This window comes from Chelmon rostratus, chromosome 13 (genome assembly GCF_017976325.1).
Source record: "Chelmon rostratus isolate fCheRos1 chromosome 13, fCheRos1.pri, whole genome shotgun sequence".
NCBI classification, from domain to species: domain Eukaryota; kingdom Metazoa; phylum Chordata; class Actinopteri; order Chaetodontiformes; family Chaetodontidae; genus Chelmon; species Chelmon rostratus.
The window spans coordinates 25259224-25280351 of NC_055670.1; the positions used below are offsets into that span (position 1 = coordinate 25259224).

Below are 21128 nucleotides of genomic sequence, written 5' to 3' on the forward strand. Positions count from 1 at the left end.
ACACTTTTTTTCTTTATTTCTATCACTATAAAAGAATTATAGAACAAACTCATGCTCTGGGGCTTTGTAGTGGTGGACAGGAACTTAACCCCTGTGCTACCAGTGCGGAATGCATTTTTCTTTTGGTCAGTTTTGGAAAATGAATGAAAAACAATGCTAAAATGCAAATGGTGAAAACAACCAATTATTACTTTGAGGACTTACAACTTAAAGTTCATTTAACCATGAATAAATAGAGTATTTCTTACCTAAGTCCACTGACGGAGGAACATAACTGCTGATATCAGTGGTGGATATTGTTTTGACTGAATCAATGAGCTGTGTCTCCACTCTTGGAAGCTGCTGGAAACTGTCAACTGTATATACAAGTTCGGGCCTCAGGGAAATCTGTCTCAGTTCATTAGGGTCTGCATTCCTTGAACCAATGGCAAGAGGTGCAACCTGGTTTCTCTTAAGTTGGTCAGCTGCAGTGGATACATCGTCTGTAGACTTGCCACCTGTAACTAGAATGAGGAACTGAGGCACTCCATCCTCAAGGCGACTTCCTGCTGACCTCTGGTAGATGTTTCTGGAAACCCACTCAAGAGCACGACCTGTGTTTAGGCGGTTCCCACCTTTGCTTCGAAGTCTCACCACAGCCTGGCGTACCTCATCTTTGGTGGAGAATTCATTCAGAAGGAATTCTAACTTTGGGTCATCACTGTACTGTACCACTGAGACTCGGACCTTATCCAGTCCTACATCCAGCTTCTCCACAACTCTTCTTATCATGTCACGGATAGACGGGAACTCACTACGCACCGCTGTGGTGCCATCAATTAGAAATACGACATCCCTCTTGTCCCCTTCTGTGGGTGCTGGAGTGATTACTGCTCAGAAAGAAAAGAAAGCAGAGTAATATGGTATGATTATAAACTGCAGAGCTCCTAATACATATAAGAGGACATACAGAATGACTGGTGAACTCAAATATTATGTAAAAAATAACTTCAAACTTGATGTCAACACATGCGCTAGTAAAGTAAGTGTGAGAATGTTTTTTGATTGAGTAAACTTACCTTCATATCTTGGGAATACTGGACGCATTCTGGCGATGTCATCATCTGATAACTCAGTCAGAGTGGTAATTAAGTTTTCTTGGACTGTGTACAAGCCAGGGAGGTCATCTACACCGAAGGCAAAGTTAGGCACGAATGACACCACCTGGAGCTCTGAAGGGTTAACATCCCTGGTCCCAATGCTGAAGGGAATAACTCTAGATTGCTTGAGGGAAGTGGCTGCCCGGCTGATGTCATCTGTTGAAGACCCACTGGAGACGACAATTACAAACTGCGGTACGCCCTCTTGCTTCCTGCTACCACGTGCTGCTGTCAGAACATCCTGACTGACAAATTGCAAGGCCTGACCCAGGTTACGTTGTCTTCCCCCTCTCTGCCTTATTCCCCTGACAGCATTCAAAACACCTTCTTTGGTCGTGTGTGCGTTCAGATACATGTCAGCCTGAGCAAAGTCACCATACTGGACTACGCCAATCCGGACCTTATTCTCGCCCACATTGAGACTGTCCACAACCCTGCGGATGAACTCCTGGATGATAGGAAATTCCCTTCCAACACCATCGGATCCATCAACGAGGAAAATGATGTCCTTCCGGGGGCCCTGTGACTCAGCTGGAAGAGAAAGAGAAAAGGCAATATTATGGTCTGCTACAGATATGATCAAAATATGGAACAACAAGTCCAAGGAAAATGATTGCTGCAGTTAGACTATGTATGATAGCATTTTAACCCCATACCAGTCCAGTAAAAATTTGACTAAAATCCAAGGCATGGCCAAAGTAAATTTAAAAGCTGTTCTTGAGGAGAAGAGATTCTTTTCTGAATATTTTTTTTGTAAATAGAAGCTTGCAGGTGACTATATCTTGGACTTATTAACTAGAAAACACAATGGGACCACAGCATGAAGCCTTACCCTAGTTCAAGTCCAAATAAAAATAAATAGTGATAACAATAACACAGAAACAGATTTTTCTTTCATGTTCTCTCTAATGGTATAATCTACACCTTTTCCAAAAACGGGAATTCATAAATTTAAATTATGAATTAATTAATTATCCCTGTTAGCACTGAAATCCTTGATTTGGGGTAATGAAGCTGTAAATAAACCACTGAAGGGGCAGTTCCGTGTGTTCAGAATTTCACTGGCCATTTAAAGCATCAGTCATTTGTAAAATCAGTTGCCATTGGCTCAATCTTTACAAGAAGTGAAGGAGGCCCTTCTCTTCAACCCAGGCTGTTATTTGCTTCTCTGGTTGCTATGAGACTCCACAGAGTTACTTGAACGTTCTAACGTGGAAAACAGAAGACAAGTGGAAGACACATCGCCGGCTAATTTGAAAGGAGAAAACACCTTTCTCTGGATTATTGTTTTGGACTAAATATTTTTACAGCAGTGGATCTTCTGGACCTTTGTTGATGTTTCCAGACCAGTCTTTGTCGGAGTGTTATCGATCTGTGGATCACTGAGAGACGTAATCGGTGAGTTGCTTCAATGTTGCCAATTTCAAAAACGTTTTTTTGTCTGCTGTTGCCGTTTATTGTGCCTCCTGTTGTGATTGTATCTTCAAAAGATACATTGCCTGCTACTAAACTCTAAACTGAACTGTATATATAGTTTATACTGCTTTATTGGCAAAACTGCATGACAGACAGGAGTAACAAAATATATTTTAGGAATTAAATCTCTCCTTATTGAAAATATTCAATGTTCCTGCTCCACGCGCTGTTTCGCCCCCTCTCTAGCCCATCTCCCGAATCAGTGAATTAAAGTTTATTAGAACAAAAATAGATTTAGTGATGATTGCTGGATCAGTGAAAAGACGAACCGAGGTTTTGGTTGAGTTTTATTTTGTTTAAGTAAAGTTGATAAAATTACTGTTTTGGTGAATGGAGTCAGGTGGCTTTGGCCAGAGTGACATAACAGCTGTTTTCTGGTTAAACAACATGCAAACACCTGGGGGGTATGCAATTGCAGTGCTTTTCTGGCTGCCGGCTGCAACGCTCCCGTTTAATACAGAAAAAAAATGTGAAAAATTCTTGTCTCCAGTACTCACTTGGACACAAAAACATGGGAAAAATGGTCTATAACAAGATAAAATGTGACCAGAATTCCTCCCATTTGTCCGGGTAACTGAAGTCAACCTTCCCAACTGTGCACACAACGTCACTTTCAGTGACTGAAAATGAAATGTAGGTAAGGCTGAAACCAGCGCATAATTCAACATGGTAGAGGACATTATTTTATTTGTTTATTTTGTAATGTGTAGGTATGTAGATCTGTAAAAGAAATGTCTTTTATAGAAATACATCTCTCGTTGTATTGGTTTTCTCTCTTACGGACATCATAATTCGATATTCGAATGGTTCGAACTTATGTGAGCTTTTTTAGAGGTAATTTTCAAACGTAGTTTTTGGCCAATGTTGACAGCCCTAGCATGCAAGCTCTTATGTAGCCAGCTCTTGTGTCTTGGCAGTCAGGGCTGACTTCACAACATCAAGTGTCAGCCACCCAGACTGGACACGCGAGAGGGGCACAATTTCTGCTGAGTGAAAATGTTAGCAGTCAGCCACTTTTGAAACCAGCAGCAGGAAACAACAGAATTCCAATTTAAAATAAACACAAGAATAAATCGTATCCGAATGATTTATTACCAGACAAGTGAGTTGTCAAATGTGTCTAATGATATAAGCAGTCGGCTTGATGAATGAAAAGATGAAGGAGGATCAGCGCAAAGACTTGATAGAATATAGAAAGACAAGCCTCCTGACAATACTACCAGAAATGGAAAGAAGATTAATATTGATGTCTTCCATACAAACCTGGTACAAAATGATTTCACTAAGCAATACTACCACAGATTGTGGATGTAAATATAAAGAAAAGAATAATCAGAAGAAAGAATATGAACAAGATTAAAAGAGCTTAAAAAATATGAATGAAATGAAAAAGAGAACAACTGGTTGCTGGCAAGAATCTGTCCTTGTATGAATTTGTGAGATAAACATTGCAACATTGACGGTTTTTAGGGAGACTCAGACTCAAGAACATCTTGAGACTCAAGACTTCCCTTATTATTTAAAGAGAAGATCCTTGAATACGTTCTGAGTCATCTATTATCAGCTCACTGGCAAAAATGAAAGTGACATCAAAATGAAAACAACTGGCTTCATCATTTGACTGGATCTCAAAGGAAGGGAAAAAATCGGTGTGAAAACACAGGAGAGCAAAAAGCAACATTGGTCATATTGACGCCCTGTCAAGACTCCCTCGATGTAATTGACTAAGTATATGTGAAAGAAAGAATTAATTCCAAAATGAGGCACAAAATTCGAGGACACGAAGATGCCATGTTTATGAACATACCAGGTAAAGTTGGTGATTCTGGGGTGACACCAAGAACCACAGCTTCCACGAAGGACTGAAGTTGCTGTTGGACACTGGGAAGGTCAGTGAATTCAGATACAGACAGAGTGGAGCTGGGATTGTGGGAAATCTTCTGCAATTCTCTGATATCAGACCTCCTGGTTCCAATTGAAAAGGTCAAAACTCCCAACTGTTTGAGATCGGAGGCTGGTGCATCAACACTGTCATAAGACCTTCCACCACTTAGCAATATTAGGACCTGTGGAACTCCTTCCAGGCGCCTGCTTCCAGCAGAGGCTGTGAAGACATTATCCCTCAAGTACTGGAGAGCTGCTCCAGTGTTGAGGGGTCGTCCGCCTTTGTGCCTCAGACCTCTGACAGTGTCAAGGATCACGCCTTTTGTTGTGTACGTGTTCAGATAAAACTGGACAGCTGGATCTCTGCTGTACTGAACCACTGAGACACGGTCTTTGTTGTCATCCAGACTGAGTGTCTCTACTACTCTCTGGACAAAGTCTCGCATAGCTGGGAATGCACTTCTAGTACCATCAGATCCATCCAACAAGAACACAACATCCTTTCCTGGTGGCTGTCTCTCCACTAGGGAACACAGAATTTGAGACATATTTAGCTTCACGTGTCCCATATGAAGAATAAATGAGGAATACTGACCTGAGTGTTTACAACTCAGTGCAGTAAAGCTGGCAAACCTTTTTAGTCAAAGTGGCACTGGCTAACCTAAACTTGCTAACACACACCTGAATACAGTTCAACTTGTGTCCTACCATGAGGTTGGAATGTAAAAAGCAGTCACTTTCTTACCAGTTACTGTTGGTGTCATGGGTGTGGCCCTCACTCGCACTGTGCTCATGACAGAGGAGAGCTGTTCTTGGACACTGGGGAGGTCATTGAACTCAGACACTGATAGAGCAGAACTCGGCTCATATGATATCTTCTGCAGCTCACTTCTGTCAGCGTTCCTTGTTCCAATGCCAATCACAAAGATGCCCTGCTGTTTGAGAGCTGTGGCTGGGGAATCTACATTGTCAAAAGACCGTCCGCCATTTAGCAGGATCAACATCTGTGGAACACCTTGCAGGCGTCTGCTCCCAGAGGAGGGCGTGAAGACATTGTCTCTGACGTATTGGAGGGCTGCCCCAGTGTTGAGGGGTCTGCCTCCTCTGTGTTTGAGCGCTCTGACCGCATCCACAATGTCCTCTCTTGTGGTGTGTTTGTTCAGATAGAAATTGACCTCTGCATCTCTGCTGTACTGGACCACAGAGACACGGTCTTTGTTTTGGCCCACATTGAGTTTCTCCACAACTCTCTCAACAAAATCACGCATGGCAGGGAAGCCATTCCTTGTGCCATCCGAACCATCCAGAAGGAACACGATATCTTTTTTGCCAGTGTCAACTGAGAAATGAGAGGAAGAAAAAAAGTTTGGAAAAGCCTTTGAAAGAAGTACGATGGTGGATTAATCACAAGATTGTCGGCTATTCTTTTGAAATCACCGGGCACTGCCTACTTCAGTTTTAAGCACCTGGACAGTACACCACTACCTCTCTTTAAAAACACCTGGAGATAAACAACTATCACTCTAAATTTCTTTCCTTTAGTGTAGGTGAAACAAGTCAGGTAAGCATTCAGGCCAGCAAGAGGATATCCTTGTTCACGTACCAGGTGCAGTTGGTGATTCTGGGGCAACGTCAATGACCACAGCCTCCACGGAGGACTGAAGTTGCTGTTGGACACTGGGAAGGTCAGTGAATTCAGATACAGAGAGAGCATAACTGGGATCGTGAGATATGGTCTGCAGTTCTCTGCTATCAGAGCTCCTGCTTCCTATTGCAAAGATCAAGACACCCAGCTGTTTGAGATCGGAGGCTGGTGCGTCAACACTGTCATAAGACCTTCCACCACTTAGCAATATTAGGACCTGTGGAACTCCTTCCAGGCGCCTGCTTCCAGCAGAGGCTGTGAAGACATTATCCCTCAAGTACTGGAGAGCTGCTCCAGTGTTGAGGGGTCGTCCGCCTTTGTGCCTCAGACCTCTGACAGTGTCAAGGATCACACCTTTTGTTGTGTACGTGTTCAGATAAAACTGGACAGCTGGATCTCTGCTGTACTGAACCACTGAGACACGGTCTTTGTTGTCATCCAGACTGAGTGTCTCTACTACTCTCTGGACAAAGTCTCGCATAGCTGGGAATGCACTTCTAGTACCATCAGATCCATCCAACAAGAACACAACATCCTTTCCTGGTGGCTGTCTCTCCACTAGGGAACACAGAATTTCAGACTTGTTTAGCTTCTTATTTGTTTTTTGAAATTCAGATAAAAATAAAAAACTTCCAAATTCCCAACCCCCCGTGTTCATGCTTGCACATGTTTTTAACCTCCTCTTGTGCTTTTTTTGACAGTTGCTGGTCAAATCATGGCTTGTCATTTGGGATTTCAAGAAGAGAATATCCAGTTTGCAACAATCAGTAATCTAAACAAATTTTTAAAACAGAAAGAACATATATTTCTCCTTGCCTCACAAGTCTTCATTAACAATGGTTTTGTTTTTTGTCATGAGATAGATGTTTTGCACATAACTTTTTTTCTCCTTTTAATTCTGACGAAAGTGACCATCCCCATATTTTCTGCTATGTCTATCCTGTCTGCGCCTCCACCAGCCATCAGTAGCAAGTATGTCCCCAACACTATATTTAAAGAAGTGGAGCCCATACATTTGACAATACTTGTTTTTTTTCAGAGCTGAAACGTCCCACAAGAACAGAGGAAATCAGTCATGGATAATTAATTACAATAATTTGACTGTTTTTAATCTGGAAATATTCCACTTTTTTGTCTTTCTAAAATAATTTTTAAAATGATTCAGAATTTGATGTCTCACTATTTATGGTACATTCATCTCCTTTTATTTTTTTATTTTTCATGAACACTAAATAGGTTCTTTCATTAAATTTCATCATTCAATGTGAAAAACAATACTTTATTACAATTGCAGATCAGCAAAAAGTAGCCTGTCAGTTAGTATAACTAACTGTAAATGCTGTCTTCTCAGTTCAAGCGCTTGTTGCAACTCTTTGACAAACCTATTTACATTTTTTTGTAAGTGGTATAATGGCTATCCCACCTGAGGGTCAGGGTAAAGTTATTGTTAGAGATTGTTCTTGTGTGGATAAAATTGACTGTCAAGAAGAAAAAGAGAGACAAAGAGTTCTGGAGATTAAATAATGTCAAAAGGTACATTGATAAAAGTAGAATCATTTCATTTACTTTTTGGATTATTGTAAAACAGAATATTGAAATATATATTTTTTATTGGGACATTTAAGGTGTCTTATACTTTAGAATTGCAATTAGTAATAATGTTCTAATTCGTTTAAATGTTATCAATTAAGTTATCAATCCTAATTACAGAAAAAGTACATGACTTTCCAAATGGCACAATGTAAATATCATATTTTGCTGTTCCTGTTTTGCAAAGACTGTTCTTTTTTGTTTGTCAAAGAATGGTTCATGTCTCCATTATTATCCACGTTCACACTGTTCTGGTGTTTGTAACAGAATCAGATATGCCATATCTGTTGAGCTAGTACAGTATCAGAGCTAATGTGAGGATGTATTACTTGCCTGCTGTTATTCAACTCTGATGTATTGTAAAGGCACATGAAATACTGCCTCTGTACATTTGTCAGGCAAGGAGAAATGTTCGCTGTAACTCACACAAATTATATGATGATACTAGAAAAAAAAAACAGCATGCACTCTTTCCTTCTCTGCATTTGTCGAACACTTGGTTTTTACATTTACAAAAGGTCCTGCGTTTAATTTGGTTTAACAAAGGATAGCAAAAAGGAATGCTTCATGTTTCTGTCAATCATTCTGCAATACTTGTCTCTGTATAAATGTTGGTGATCCTGGCATTAGCATCACACACCCCTACACTGCTGTTCAGAGTAACAGACACAAATAATAATCAGTGATGACAGTCAGTGTGGACCCATGCATTGAGACAATGATGGAAATGGAAATGGCTTCCTCAATGTATTAGAAAAGGCTGTGTATTTGAGTATAAACTGAATCATGCAGTATACAGTTTCTATGCATTTCTTCTTACCAATCACTTCTGTTTTGGAATTTTTCAATTTCTCTTCTGTAATTGCACCAACAACTTGCTCTTGCATACTTGGAAGTTCAGCCATTTCAGAAATTGATAAGGTGTAACTTGGAGCATGTGATATCTTCTCCATTTCCTTGCGGTCAGAGTTTTTTGTTCCAATGGTTAATATTGTGACACTGCTTTCTTTTAGAGAAGCAACAGGTAAATCCACACTGTCGCTTGATGGTCCACTACTTAAAACAACAAGAATTTGTGGCACATTTGCTGTGTATCTGCTCCCTGAGGCAGCTGTGAATACATTTTCTTTAACATATGTTAGAGCTGCACCAGTGTTGAGAGGTCTTCCACCTTTGTGTGAGAGCCTTCTGACAGCTGTTAGGGCATCTTCCTTCCTCATGAAGGAATTCAGAAAGAAATTAGCCACTGCCACATTGCTGAACTGAATCACAGCAACTCTGTCCTCATTTGGTCCAATGTTAAGTCTTTCCATTACTTTGTACAGGAAATCTTGAATGGCTGAAAATCCATTTCTGGTATTATCAGATCCATCCAAAAGAAAGACGATGTCCCTTCCTTTTTCATCATTTTGCTCTGTTAACGATAATAGATTTTTATTATGTTAATCAAATGCATTATAAATATATTGAGAGCTAACGTTTATTCAAATAATTATAATAATATAATTATCTAAATTCTTACCTGCTTTAGTTTCCTCCTCAACTCCCATTTGAGCAAAATGACTCATCAAACTTTGCTGAATACGAGGGAGATTTATGAAGTCAGGAACTGAGTAAGCATAATTTGGGTCAGAAGAAATGACTTGCATCTCAGCTGAATTTGACATTCTTGATCCAATCGCAAATGTGACAACTCCTGCAGCCTTGAGCATACTTGCTGGGCCTCGTGGGGAATCTCTAGATCTTCCACTGGCCAACATGACAAGTATCTGCTTGGCACCTTCATGATGACGACCTCCAGCATTTGAAGCAAAGACATTATCCTTCACAAACTGTAGTGCTGCTCCAATGTACTGAGGCCTTCCACCTTTTGGTTTTAGGCTCGCAACATGCTTAAGAACATCAGCTCTTGTGTTGTAAGTATTCAGATTGAAATTAAGTTCAGCATTGTTGCTATACTGTACAACAGCAACTTTATCTTTTCCTTGGTCCAGGTCAAAGCTGTCAACCATTTTTGCAACAAATTCACGTATTGCAGAGAATCTAATTCTGACATCATCAGATCCATCAATGAGAAAGACAATATCTCTTTTCGTGCTGGAGCTTGAACCTAGAAAAGTCCACAATCATGTAAACTGTGTTAGTTAACAATTAAAAAAAATCTGATTATATTGTTAGATGCATCTGTTAATTAGACTCATTAAAGATAAAGTATACATAATTAATACTTGGTTTCACTCACCTACACCAGGGCTGACAGTGCCTTTGTGAGATGCAATGACAGAGAGTAACTGTTCTCTCACAGGAGCAAAGTCAGAGGTGTCCTTCACAAAATACTTTGCTGTAGGACTGTGTGCTAATTGTTCCATCTCCAACCTATCTGCATTATTCACTCCAACACTGTACAGGACAATTCCAGCATTTCTCAGTCTGTCCGCTGGACCGAAGACATCATCCTCTGATTTTCTCCCACTTAACAGAATCAGTATCTGTGGAACTCCCTGCTGGGCTCTGCTGCCAGATGAGGGAGTGAACACATTGTTCTTCACATAATCAAGGGCAACACCAGTGTTCAAAGTGAACCCTCCTCTCAGTTTTACATTGCTCAAATGACTCAAGACATTGTCTTTCATTGAGTAGGTATTCAGGAGAAAATCAGCAGTGGGCTCTGTGCTGTACTGAGTCAATGCAACCTGTACTTTGCTTGGCCCAATCTCTATTTGCTTCACAAACTCTGTGACAAAATCCAATATTTGTCTTTCACTTGCTCTCATGTTATCAGATCCATCAAGGAGAAAAACAATATCGGCACTCTGGAGTTTTGATTCTGAAATTGTGGAAATGTCTGAAATGTATATAAAACAAAAATTTTACAAAATTAAAATCTTTGCTGTAAAGAGAGACATTTTTAAAACACCCATGGTATATCGTCATACAACTTTATGTCCACGTGAAGAGATCTCTACAATGTTAAAATCTACTTCTTACCGATAACAGTTGGAAATTCTGTTGCTTCCTGAGCACCCCTCAGTGTGGACTCCACAGATGGATGTATGCTTTGCAGACTGTTAAAGTTTGTGACATGAAAATAATGTGCTGGCGTGAAAGAGATGGTTTGCATTTCCAGCGTATCAGCATTCTTTGTTCCAATACTAAAAGCCTTTATTCCATTTTCTTTGAGCGACTGTGCTGGTCCTCTGACATCATCCCCTGATCTCCCACCACTAAACACATACAGATATTGAGGGACTGATTCTGCACGTCTGCCTCCAACTGAAGCAGCAAAGACATTGTCTCTGACAAACTCAAGTGCTTTGCCAATGTTGAGAGGTCTTCCCAACTTATGCCTCATTGTTCCAATGGAATGGAGCACATCGTTCTTAGATGAATAGGAATTCAGGTAGAAATTGGCTGTGGCATCACGGCTGTACTGAACAACAGCCACTTGGTCTCTGTTTTCACCGAGACTTAAACTTTCAACAATTTTTTCAACAAAGCCTCGTATTTCTTCAAAGCCATTTCGTGAGTCATATGATCCATCAATAAGGAATACTACATCTTGTTTCTTAGAATCTGCAGCAAAGACAAAAGACGCAGAAACAAAGGTGATGTGATTTTCTGCAGGTAACAGGTAAACAGCTACAGTGATGCCATTCCTCTCTTCTCTTAACTAAAAAAGATTTTTAGATAAAAGGTATAAACATTATATCTTACCATAACCCTTTGTGGGAGTGGTTTGCTCAACATGGTGGGGAGCCTCTCTTAACAATGAAAACACATCCTGCTTAGCAGTAGGAAGCTCCTCATAATCAGTAATTGAGAGCGCATAACTGGGTTCGTGAGATATGGTTTGCAGCTCTAGGGTGTCAGCCTCAGTTGTTCCAATGGCAATGGAAATGACACCAATCTCTTTCAGCATTCTGACCGGGGTTCTTATGTCATCTCCAGATCTCCCACCACTCAGTAGAATGAGTATCTGTGGAACTCCCTCAAGGAGTCTACTTCCTGATTCAGAGGTAAATACATGGTCCCTCACAAACTGAAGAGCCGCTCCAATGTTGTGAGGATAACCACCCTTGTGTCTTAGGCCTCTTACTGCATCAAGAATTTCATCCTCTGTTGAGTAACGTCTCAAGTTAAAATTCAGCTCTGCTGTGTTGCTGTACTGGGCCACAGCCACATGATCTTTGTTTGTATCAATGTTTAGGTCCGTCACTATTCTCTGCACAAAGTCCTTAATATCTGGGAAGTTTCGCTGGGAATCATCAGACCCATCGAGCAAAAATACAAAGTCTCTGCCGTTGGGATCTGTAATCAAACAGGCATTTAAACAAATAAACAAGTGTTTTACTCCTGCACATGTTCAGTAACCCTGTGCACACAACTCGCTCTGTTATTTCAGAGGACCATTCAGTTTACACAAACAGCTGGCAGAGCACAGTGCTTGGTGGAGTTAAATGTAACTGCCAAAACAACATAGAGGAAAGTCTAGTCCAACAGTTACAATGACCAAAATGTAAAGCTTGGTTTGCTTAGCTTGGTTCTCACCATTAGTGAAATGATTCAACAATGTGAATGGAGGAAAATGGCTTGAAAATAAAATGTTTGATTTTAACCATAATTAAATCACTAGTATCAGCCTTAACTAATGTTTTTGCTGTGGAAAAAGTAAAAATTGTTTTCTTTTGTCCGAATGAATCCAAAATATTTTGTTGACAATTGAACTCCCGCTGTCCACTTCTGATTTGTGGTTGTACAGACTGTCATGTTTCAGCACAGAGTTTGGTAAAAATCAAACATATCTGTGATCCAATGCCCAGTGGATCCGACGCCCACAAAAGGGCACTAGTCTGTGACTGTTCATCATTCAGCTGAAATGAATGGCATGTGGCTTACAACACAAAGTTTTTACAGTCATCAGTCTTACCATGCAATGCTGGTTTGATAGCAGGGCTTTTACCCTTCATGATGGTAGTATGAAGTATTTGTTGCCCAATGTCTGACAGATCACTTGGGTCTGCTGCAAAAAAAGCATGACTGGCTTCCTGTGACATAGACTGGATCTCAAGGGTATCTGCATTCTTTATTCCTACCACAAATACCATCACACCAATTCCTTTCAAGTTTTCTACAGCATCTCTGACATCATCACTGGACCGTCCGCCAGTTAAGAGAACCAAAATCTGAGGGACACCCTGTTGCAGCCTACTTCCAGAAGAGGCTGTAAAAACATTATCCTTGACATACTGGAGAGCTGCACCAGTATTTCGGGGCGTGCCCCCTTTATGCCTCAGAACTCCCAGACTGTCAGCAACATTCTGCTGTGTTTTATATGTGTTCAGGAAAAAATCAACAGAGGGCTCTCTGCTGTACTGCAACACTGAAACACGATCTTTGTTCTCATCCACAGTGAGTTCCTCCACCATTCGTCCAACAAAGCCAAGCATTGCTTTAAAGTCATTTCGCATTTCATCTGAAGAATCCAGTAAAAATACAACATCGCGCTGAATGGATTCAGTAAGATCTGCAGAAACTTTGACAGACACAAGGATGATGCTCTGTTAGAGTTAAACATGAAGTTATATAGAGATCATGTATAGAACAATGATAGATAGATAGATAGATAGATAGATAGATAGATAGATAGTCTTACCTAGACCATTCTGTGGTTTCGGTCTTGGCTGCTGTCGAGGCACCCTTTTCACAAATGACACAAGTTGTTGATGGATGCTCCCAATGTCATCAAACCGAAGCACGGAGAAAGCATACGAAGGGTTATGTGCAATCATTTGGTGCTCGAGTATGTCTGCGTTTCTTGTACCGACACAGAATGCAACAACTTTGTCCTGTTTCAGAGCTGCAGCGGCGCTAGCAACATCATCTTCAGATCTTCCCCCACTCAACAGAATCAGTATCTGGGGGACACCCTCTTGATGTCGACTCCCAGATGAATCAGCAAAAGCATTATTCCTCACATAGTTGAGAGCTGCCCCAGTGTTGAGTGGTCTGCCCCCTTTATGGTTCAGCTGCCCGACAGCAGCAAGAACATCTTGTTTTTCTGTGTAGGTGTTCAAACTGAAATGTGTCTGTGGATCTCTGCTATACTGGACCACAGAAACACGGTCTTTGTTCTCACCCACATTGAGTGTATCTACCACTCTTTGGACAAAACTTTTCATTGCTGGGAAGCCACTCCGTGTATCATCTGACCCATCCAATAGGAACACTATGTCTCTTTGAGGGGACTCTAGTTCAACTAGAAAAGAACAGGAAAATCTCGTTTAAGAAGCAGACATATAATACATAGGCTAAAACACATTGTGGTGCAATCAGTACACATCAGATAGTTGGTGAAGCCATCAGAGCTGGCAATGGAAATTCAAAGTAATTACTGCAATAAACAAGGTGTTAGATGCCAGAACATTTCAGAAAACTGGTAGATGAAGAAATTATTGAGAAACTTGGACACTACAAGATAACTGCAAGATAAGAAGCAAATTCCTCTTTCACAAATGAAAGACGGAGAAAGCTGGAAAAAAGATTTCACTACTCTTTAAATGTTTGGTCAATGATGTGATTATCATTGGCTCAAGGAAGAGCTGAAGAATAGAAAGAAGTGACATTTCCTGATGTGGAGCTGTCAAGAAAAGACTCTCCAGGGTACAAGACGAAAGAAGATGAGAGCCAAACAAGAGACAGCATAATCATGAAGTTGCCTCGAGCCAGCGTGGACAGTTTGAGAAACATGAAACTGATCGACTGACATTCCTCAGAAGATGATGCAGTTTCAATGTAATTCAAATTAAGAAGGACAAAATATATTAAAATATAAGCCGGGAGTCAGTTTGATTTTCACCTACAAATCAGTGATACTTCTTACCTACAACAGTGGGAGGCTCAGTCTGTATTTCTGCCTGGACAAATGCAGCTATCTCTGGTTGTATGGACAAAAGTTCACCGAAGACAGGAAGGTTGAAAAGAAATCTGGACGAGAAGGCAATTTTTTGAAGCTCCTCCTGTTCAGTGTTTTTCATTCCAATGGCGAAAGACAGAACACCGATTTGTTTTAGGTTTAACGCAGGTCCTGAAACATCATCTTTGGATTTACCACCAGTCAGTAAAAACAGAATCTGAGGGACCCCTTCCAGACGTCTGCTCCCAGACGAAGCCGTGAAAACATGGTCTCGCACAAACTGTAGAGCAGCTCCTGTGTTCCGAGGTCTTCCTCCTTTATGACGAAGACTTCTTACAGCGTAGATGATAGCCTTTTTGGATCTGTGTGTTTTCAGGTTGAAGTAAACTCTGGTGTCATCGCTATACTGTACGACAGCCACTCGCACCTTATCTTCATCAATGTCCAGCTCTTCTGCCATTCTTCTGATGAACTCTCGAATAGCTGGTAGTCCATTTCTGGAGTCATCTGACCCATCAAGGAGAAACACTATGTCCCTCTTGTTGCTCCCTGTGTCAACATGGTGATAAATGGATAGATAGAAAGAGAATTCACGAACTGCGTGTTCAAGTCTTTTCTACTCTCATGCATATTTATCAGCATGAGCAAGTTCAGAGGAATCAAGGGAGCACGGAAAGAAAGATGAGCCGTTGCTCTGAAAGTGTTACTTCAAGCAGAACTGCTAAAGAACCATCTTTTTATCAAAAAGATGTATGAAAGAATTCGTCCACTCATCTTCAGCAATGAAGCATCAACTGGGAAAAAGGGCTACATTCTTGAAAGCCTAATAAATACAGAACAGTTGGTCCTTCGACAGAATAGATTTTCTAGCAAGGGTAATCATGAATGTCATGCAATAGAAATGTGCCAAAACATTTCATAATTGTTTATGACCTCATCATCAATCATTAGACTATATGGATTTGCATTAAATATTCTTCAAAGTTTTCCAGAGAGCAAAACTTGTTATTCGGAGGACAAATACTAACGTGAAATTCTTACCTACTAAATCAGAGATTCCGGTCATGGTTTCCTCAGTGTCTTTGTTTATGTTCAGGGTAGCAACAAGTTGGGATTGGATTGAGGGCAACATGGAAAAATCAGTGACTTTGTGTGCAAAACCAGGTTTGAAGGCAATCATTTCCAACTCCGATTGTTTGGCATCTCCCACTCCAACCCCCACTGACACAATTCCATGCTCTTTAAGTGCAAAAGCTGGGCTCCTCACATTATCAGTGGATGGGTTTGTGCTTAGAAGAATTAAAATCTGGGGCACTCCTTCTAGTCTTCTACTCCCCGTTGAGGAAGTGAAGACACTGTGCCTCACAAACTGGAGAGCTCCACCAATATTCAGGCGCCTCCCACCCTTGTGCCTTAAATTATCTATGGCATTTAAAATGTCATTCTTAGCGTTGTAGGAATTCAGATCAAAGTTGACCTCGGGGTTATCAGCAAATTGAACCACAGACACTCTGTCTTGGTTCTCATCGACAGAGAGGTGCTCCACGATGCTCTTAATAAAGAGTTTAATCTCTGGGAATCCATTTCTTGAGTTATCAGAGCCATCCAGTAGGAACACAATATCTCTTTTTACAGCATCACTTTGTACTGAGACACAACAAACGAGATTCAATTAATTTGATAAAATAAAAACACCAGCAGAAGCATTTTTCTTACAGCAAGTTTAACACGCCAAAAACAAAAGAGATTTGTCCTACCTTGCTGTAGAACTACGGTCAGCTCTTCTTTTGGAAGGCTCAAATAGTTATTGAGCCTTTGCGGTATGGCGCTGAGCTCACTGAATTCCTTCACATTGAAGGCAAAGGAGGGGTTGTGTGAAATGGCCTCAATCTGCCGTGGGTCTGCATCCTTGACACCAACACCAAATGGTACGACTCCTTCTGTCTTCAGTGCACCAGCAGGTTCCTTCACGTTATCCCTGGACCTGCCCCCAGTCAAAATGATCAGAAACTGAGGGACGTTTTGAGCAGCCCGGCTACCTAGCCTTTCAGACAAGATGGTGTCCTTCATGAATCGTAGAGCTGATCCTGTGTTTAGACTGCGTCCACCAGCCAGTGTCATTCCATTGACAGCTCTTATCACCTCATCTTTGGTTTGATAAGTGTTAAGGTAGAAACTTGGCGTTGGTCTCTCACTGTGTTGAACCACTGAAACTCGTACCCTGTCAATCCCAATGTCAAGTGGTTCAATTACTTTAATGATAAAATCCCGGATGTAGGCAAAATCTGCTCGAACATTGTCTGAGCCGTCAATGAGGAAGGCAACATCCCTTTCGCCCCCAGAAACAACTGAGAAAGAAAAGATAAAAGAAAATAAAATTAATTGTCACTAGTCGCACTTTTATGTATGTCACATGATTTCGTTCATAGAAACAGAGAAACATTAAACTCACCAGTTTCCTCTGGGAATGATGTCACATCTGTATCGCCAACCACTGTTATCAACTTTGGCATGATTACTTCAGCCACAGCTGGTAAATCAGAAAATCTTGCTTCATGGTAAGCCAGATCTGGAACAAAGGCAACCGTTTTCAGTAGGGCTTCATCTGCTTGCTCAGAACTGACTGTGAAGGTCAAAACACCAGCCAGAGCCAATTTATCAGCTACGCTTTTAACCTCATCCTGGGCTGGGCCACCTGTGATCAGAACCAACACCTGCTGGACTCCTTGTCTCCTGCGTGACCCAGCTGATGGCTGGAACATGTTGGCAAGGGCATAATTCATGGCAGCTCCCGTATTCAAGACTGAGCCTCCAGTGAACCTGAGTTGAGAGACTTTATCCACAACTTCTTGCCTGCTGCGGTAGCTGTTCAGGTAAAATTCAATTCTTGGGCGGTCAGCAAACTGCAGGAGACCAATCTGAACCCTGTCAGGACGTACTTCCAGCTGGTTGACCACATTGATAATGAAGTCTCTGACATAGGGTAGGTTACTGCTGCCAATGTAGTTTGAGCCATCCACAAGGAAGACAATGTCTCGGATCACTCTTTGAGTCTGCACTGTTGTTATCTCCACCACTAAGAGAAAACACAAAAACAGAAAAATTATCCTCTGTGTAATACCATGTACATGCACAGTATTTTGAGGCTTTAGTACCTCGTACTAGCACTTTGATTTCCTCTGAAACTATTATCTGTATGCGCGAAGTTGATTCTTTGCCTGACTGCAAACTGAAGCCCCCATGGGAACAACATTTGACCCCACCCTGACTTCCAGCTTGCAGTGAGGGTCTTCGCCTTGCAGATGAGTGGCAAATTAAAGACACAACATGAGGTATCTTAGTAAAGTGTTGGTCCTGCACAAGCCAGCAGAAGCAGCTTCATTGTGCTCATGCCATTTTTAAAGTGTGAGTGTGTGTGTGTGGTAGGAGGGGGCTGAGTTAAGTAATGAACAACCGACCCCACAGCACAATGGACATGTGCTGGCTCACGTAAACTGCGATAAGAGCTTGTGACCTGAAGTTCTTCATCCTCCCAGCTCCTTATGCTAACTATTCCTTCCATGGAATATTAAAACTGATCAAACTGTATGTACTATGTCCTCACCTTTTTAAGTAAGTCATTTTTTATTGGTACATTCCTATTTGTACGATGTTCGACTCCCATAAGCTGTAAATTAACACACTTTAAGTCAAGAATTTATTCAGTAAACATAGAGGATGATATCTGCTTGTTGAAAGTACAGTTGTTCAATGGGAACACACCCAGTGGGACTTTTCAGAACTCTTTCTGAAGATGCAGTGGACACACGTGCAGTAATCACTGATAAACAACTACAGCGGACTATACCACGCCTATATAAATACGTGGAGGTCACATTCAGACCAGCTTTAGCCATGCATAAAAAAAGCAATAACAAATATACAATGTTCAGTATTGTCAACTCTTTACTTGTTGGGTTTAGGAAAAGATCATAATTTGGCTTAAATGAACACATTGCAGCGTACATTACTTACGTTCATTCAGTTACGTACATCCTTTTACTTCACTCGCAAAAGAAATCAAAGTTCACTTTTGGTTGCTTGTCACAGCCCACCCCTAATCTGTCCTGCAATCTGACATGCAGGGTTGGCCCTGCATATTCCTGTCCACTTTTCCCCCGTGGCCCTACCCTCCGGGGACAATGGTCTGAACCTTCACCACACCACCAGCGACCAATCACCTACCACGGCCTGGCTACACCTGCTTCCACTCTGCTCATCAGCCACAGCTTTAAAACTAAGCCAAGGACTATGGTCGTTGCAAGATTGTTGTTTGCTACTCGGAAGTGTAATCTTCTCTTGTTGCTCATGCTCGTGCTCGTGCTCGTGCTCAACTTGGGACATTTCTGCCTTTTTTACTTTGCTTGTGTTTTTGGCTTTTTGCAACTTCCTGCCATGTGAGCTTTGCCTATGTTCTATGTTCTTTTGTGAAGATTTGGCAAATCATTTATTGCCTGCCTGTATCCTGAACTCTGCCTGTCCTTGACTTTGATATTTTGCCCACCCCCTGTGTGCCTCTGCCTGTATATTGCCTGTGCTTTGAACTCTGCCTGCCATCGACTCTGATATTCTGCCTCATCCCTGTCGGCGCCTTTGCCTAGAATTAACTACACTTTGGCATTTTGTCTTTGGTCTGCTCCTGGGCCCACCTAGCCTTGTTCGGCCACACCACCCTGACAGTTTCTCATGAGACACGGTCTCCTACGTGAAAGTCTTGTGTATGACCCACCCAAATCAAATATATTCCCGCTCTTTGTACGTTACAACACACAGTTTATAGATAGCACAGTACTACCTGGTATGGTTGCATTCCAGCTGTGACACAGTTTTGTTGGCTTTATATACCACCAGGAGCAGAAGTGGAGTGTTTTGCCTCACTGATTTTGTTGACTTCCTCAGATTTTGTTGATTTGTTTTTTTTTTCCTGAATTTCTAAGCTTCTACCATACATAAGTAGTTACATAGTTAAATGGTTTCTGTTTCTGTCCGTTTGATGTGATATATGATTGTGAGTCTGGTAGAAATGATTGTCTAGGATCTGCATTTGTTGTTTTTCTACTTATTTATTAAACTTTTTTTTATTAACTTGTCACTCATCTGTATATTTCCATTTCATCAAAGATCCAGCAATTTATTCATTGAGCTTGAAATTGAATGTGACAAATTATTACCTGGCTCGGTAGGTACTTCGGTCACCACAATCCCAGCTAGTGTTGTGAGTGCATCAAGAATTGCCTTTGGGTTGCGAGTCAGAGCACGGAAGTCCTTCAGTGTGAACACAACGGAGTCCGCAAAGGCGATCTTCTTCAGTTCTTCTTCATCAGCGGCCTTGGAGCCTGCAGCTAGGGTCAATATGCCCATTCGCTGGATGGCCTTAGCAGGTTCTTCCACACTGTCACTGGACTTTTTACTGGTCATCAACAGTAAAAGCTGGGGTACCCCCTGTTGAAGACGACTACCCTTCTCAGGTCTCATCATATTTGTCCGCACAAAGTCCAAGGCTGCTCCAATATTGACTGTCTGTCCAGGTCTTGGTTTTATACCGCCCAAAGCAGCAACTATTGCCTCCTTGGTTGCATGAGAGTTGAGATCCATCTCTAGTCGAGGGACATTGCTGAACTGGGCCACACCCACTTGAACGTCATCTGGACCAATAGGCATGCTGTCGACAAACCGCCTGATGAATTCGCGCACAGCGCCGATGCCATGTGAACCCATTGTATTGTCGATAAGGAAAATGATGTCTCGTTTTCCAACTAACAAGACTGAAAACAAGAGAAAAGATAAAAAAGCATTAATATGACAACAAAAGTTGATTTTAAGAAATGTTATAGTAATAAATATGCAAGTACTAAAGGCCAACAAAGCCAACAAGGAAATTATATGATTAAATTGCTGTTTCATATTTTTTGATAGATTATTTGAGATATGTGTCCAAATTCACATACAAGAAAAAAGAGGGACACCTTTTAAATGTTTTATCTTAAAGATGGATTCTCACTAGGTACGAATTACGATTAGCATTCGAAATCAAACTCCTAGAGTATTTTGAATTGTTTTTACAGCTGCATGTGGACATGACATATGGTACTAATTAAGATTAGATTAGAAATAAAAACACTCAATAACATTCATGATTAATCAACAAAATTTAAAAAAAAAATGCATTGCAGAGCAGAGACTAGCCTGGAAATGACTTCAGTCCTTTATGAACAATCATTTCCATTGGCGATTGTTGATTTTTGTCTTGCTCATTCATATCGTTAATAAAATCATTTCATTCACAAAGCCTAATAAAGATAGGTCATTGACCTAAAGTGGATTGTTTCTCTGCTGCAATGATTGTTTGAACTCTGTCTTTCTCAGACTTTGACAACAAAAACTGTATTCAAAAATCCACTGCAAACATTTTGTATTCACACAAAGTTATGTGCTTGAATAC

General features: G+C 41.1%; 1 protein-coding gene across 7 annotated transcripts in view; it reads right to left on the bottom strand.

The window, feature by feature from the left end:
* LOC121615748 (collagen alpha-3(VI) chain-like) overlaps positions 1-21128 on the bottom strand; it is a 59111-nt gene that overhangs the window by 23375 nt on the left and 14608 nt on the right. For 6 of the 7 annotated variants that reach the window (XM_041950137.1, XM_041950136.1, XM_041950135.1 and 3 more), the window contains 5 exons: positions 19858-20451; positions 17100-17723; positions 16405-16995; positions 1059-1670; positions 249-869 (listed from right to left, as the gene is read on the bottom strand). In XM_041950137.1, the coding sequence (XP_041806071.1) occupies positions 249-869; positions 1059-1670; positions 16405-16995; positions 17100-17723; positions 19858-20451 (3042 nt within the window). Of the gene's footprint in view, positions 1-248; positions 870-1058; positions 1671-4422; positions 5023-5244; positions 5839-6102; positions 6703-8554; positions 8645-16404; positions 16996-17099; positions 17724-19857; positions 20452-21128 lie in introns of those variants that run through there. The other variant, XM_041950139.1, reaches the window with a different exon arrangement.